The 3,836-nt window shown below is 34.3% G+C and overlaps 1 protein-coding gene across 1 annotated transcript; it reads left to right on the plus strand.

Moving 5' to 3' along the window:
* The first annotated feature begins 967 nt into the window (after positions 1-967).
* Positions 968-2,912, plus strand: LOC132605317 (transcription factor DIVARICATA-like). Its single transcript, XM_060318503.1, has 2 exons — positions 968-1,598; positions 2,039-2,912. Exons 1-2 carry the CDS (start codon positions 1,180-1,182, stop codon positions 2,433-2,435), a joined length of 816 nt encoding a protein of 271 aa, XP_060174486.1. The 5' UTR covers positions 968-1,179; the 3' UTR covers positions 2,436-2,912.
* Positions 2,913-3,836: the final 924 nt, after the last annotated feature.

A 3,836-nucleotide genomic window follows, 5' to 3' on the forward strand; every position in this document is an offset into this window, starting at 1 on the left:
GTAGTGATCAATTTATAATACTTAATCAATTTGATGGTATTTTGAGTCAGGAAAATGATCTACTAAGTCAGTATGCACTAAATCCAATGATCATTAGAGTGAATTGATATCAACTACTTGATTCACCCATATTTAGCGATAAACAAATGAAATCAATGATATTTAGTGATTAATATATAATACTTAATCAATTTGATGGTATTTTGAGTCAGGAAATATGATCTACTAAGTCAGTATGCATTGTGAACTACTTGATTCACCCATAGTTAATGATAAACAAAGGAAATCAATGATATTTAGTGATCAGTGTATATACTTAATCAAATTGATGTATTTTGAGTCAGGAAATATGATATATTAAGTCAGTATGCACTAAATCGAGTTATCATTAGAGTGAATTGATGTGAACTACTTAATTCACACATATTTAGTGATAAACAAATGAAATCAACGATATATAGTGATCAATGTATAATACTTAATCAATTTGATGTATTTTGAGTCAGGAAAGATGATCTACTAAGTCAGTATGCACTAAATCGAGTGATCATTAGAGTAATTTGATGCAAACTACTTGATTCACCCATATTTAGTGTTAAACAAAGGAAATAAATGGTATTTAGTGATGAATATATATATATATATATATATCTACTAATATCCTTAATGGATTAGATAGTAATTTCATGTAATTTAATTTCATGGATTAGATGGGCAATTCTAAGTGTATTCTTCCTAAATCGAGTGATCATTAGAGTGTTTTGATGTGAAGTACTTAATTCAACCATATTTAGTGATAAACAAATGAATTCAATGTTATTCAGTATAAATAAAGGAGTTCAATGTGATCAATATCGTGAATATGTTGCAACATATGAGTAAGTTGTTGTAACATATATATTTGCTGCAACATATAAGTAAGTTGTTGCAACATATGAGATACCTGCTGCAACATATGAGATTGGGCTTTGGAAAGTTGGGTGGTCATTTCTAGATTCCTCACCTTATACTATATACTTTTCAAAAAGACTTATTCAGATTCCCTTCAATTGCTTCTTCTTGATGCCATAAAAACAAACCCCACTTCTCATCATTTTTACCAAGAAAAACACAACTAGGCTGCCACTTCTCCTAGCTGGTTGTGCTAATTATTTTGTATTTGTATGTTAACAAGAAAATATGAGCATGGAAATGGGATTTCTTAGAAACTCAAATTGGTTATTTGAGGAGAGCAAGGAAACAAGATGGACTGCTGAAGAGAACAAGAGGTTTGAGGATGCACTCGCTTTATTCGATAAGGAGACTCCGGATAGATGGTATAATGTAGCGGCTATGATCCCTGGAAAGACTGTGAATGATGTTATCAAACAGTATAGAGAATTGGTAGGAGATATTAGTGATATAGAGGCAGGGTTAGTACCAATACCTGGCTACACAACTAGTAATAATTCATTCACATTGGAGTGGATCAATCATGATCAAGAAGAAGGCGTCTTCCACGACTTCAACAAGCAATTCTATGGTCCATCTGGCAAGAGAAATCGATCTTCTGAACAAGAACGCAAAAAGGGAGTAGCATGGACTGAGGAAGAGCACAGGTGATTCATTCTGCTAGCATCAGAAAATTAGTCATTATTGTTACAAAAAATTTATAATTTAACATTGTCGAGTTGATTTCTCAAACGGTCACTCAACTGATCATAATTATCTCGGGAAGTAACTTTTCTTTGTTTTGTAACAGAAAAGTCACTCATTATTTCACGTTATATCTACCGAACTTGAATTGGTTGCGTGACTTTTCTGTTACAACATAAAGAAAAGTGACTTTCTGAGATAATTATCAATAGTTGAGACTTGAGACCGTCTGAGAAATCAACTATAACATTGTCTCACTGCTACGTATTATATGTGGTTATTGTTTTTAGTAGAACTAAATGTTTTTGGAATGCAGAGTAGTGCAATTCATCAATTTTTTTTCTATTCTATAGATGTTTCTGTTTCAAGCAAATTTTGAATTTGTTATCTACATTTTGATCAGGCAATTTCTGTTGGGGCTGAAGAAGTATGGAAAAGGAGATTGGAGAAATATCTCTCGCAATTTTGTGATCACGAGAACTCCAACACAAGTAGCTAGTCATGCTCAGAAGTACTTTATCAGGCAGCTGTCCGGGGGTAAAGATAAGAGAAGATCAAGCATACATGATATCACAACTGTCAATCTTACAGAAATTAAATCTCCCTCGCCCGAGAATCATACATCTTCCAGTTCCCTGGACAAATGTGTTCCTTCTCCACCGAAAGCCTTATGTGAGTATAATTTGCCAAATCAAGAAGCAGATATGGGATTCTTGACATATGGACTAAAGTTGCATGAACATGGCATGCATAGTGTTACTCTGCAGGGACTTCAGTTTGGTCAGTACAATATTTTGTGATATCCATATTTCTTAAAGAAAAACAAAAATAAGTGCCACTACCAAGAATTAGATATGCTTCAATTAGTTCATATTCCTGAGATCTGGAACTAAAGTGGGCACCTCATTTAAGAGAGCTATGACATGAGCTATTAGCTATTTCTTTAACCTGATCGACCATCTGCTGTCTTTTCGAGTGTGTCAGAGGTTTGGTTAAAGTATATTGGAAGATTACGCTAATTATGAAGCTGCCACAATGATTCGTAGAGTTCAGCAAGCAAATGTCCGAGTTGTAGAAGGTTCAGTGAGAAGGCTGAGCACTGTCTCATGTTAATATTACTGGTCATTCAAGATGGTTAGCAATAAGTGAAGTAATTAAAGTTCCTTAAGAAAATTGTGGTAGTTTTAGTTTGTAGTTCCTTGTTTTCATCTCTGTAGAAGAAGCACTATTACAGCTGGCATTTGTATTCATAATTCATAATTTATTTCATTTTGTTCTTTGCTCTTTGTTACAAGGGAAAGGAAAAAATGTAATTGTCGTTTAGGGGGAAGACCTTGAATTCAGTAGCCTAGTTCATATTGCACTTCTTACATGCACAAGTAGACCTGATTAAAAGTGGAGAAACTTAAGACCAAAGGGCTGATTCACAATTTGGGGCTATTGCAGGATTTTCCCTTGTATGAGACAGAAGATAGATTGCTAAGTTAAGATAGTCGTAAGGAAAATGACTTTTGCGTCCCATTTTGATGAAAAAATGTTAATGGTAACCAAACATATGAAAGTAACTTCCTCATGGAAAATATTTTCCTAAGAAATGACTTTTGTAATCCGTGGTACCAAAGTTACCTCATCCTAATAAATGGTGAGTCAATATCCACTTCATCGAGTAACATGTAATGCTCTGGTTACTTTCATGTGAATCAACTTGACAGAACAAGTTTTATCCCCTACCGGGGCAGGGCTAACTGATATGTTCCTAAAGGATTCTAAACAGGAAATGTCAACTTCTCAAGATGCTTGATGCTCTCTCTATGTTCTTCTCCTCCTTTTTCTATGTAAAGAGAAGACATAGATAATATTTGAATGTTTCTCAGCAAACAGTTCATCAAAATTACTTGTCATTGGTGATAAACTAATCACTTCCCTTCGATACAATGCCCTCCACTTATAGAACATAGGTGTTCTTATAACCTGTTCAAGGAGAAGTGTGTTAATTTGACGATTTATTTTCATCTGCCTAAGTCTTAGCGACAAAGTTGCTTAGTATCCTATGCTAGTGGAAGGTAGCGGATATCTCGTAATGCAATCGAGGTGCACTGAATCTGGCCCCGGACACCAATGATAACTTGATTTCTGTATTTAAGATACTTAAGGGTCATTTGATTGCTGGTATTAGTAATACATAACCTATTTATGCAAGT

Source organism: Lycium barbarum, chromosome 8 (assembly GCF_019175385.1).
Source record: "Lycium barbarum isolate Lr01 chromosome 8, ASM1917538v2, whole genome shotgun sequence".
NCBI classification, from domain to species: domain Eukaryota; kingdom Viridiplantae; phylum Streptophyta; class Magnoliopsida; order Solanales; family Solanaceae; genus Lycium; species Lycium barbarum.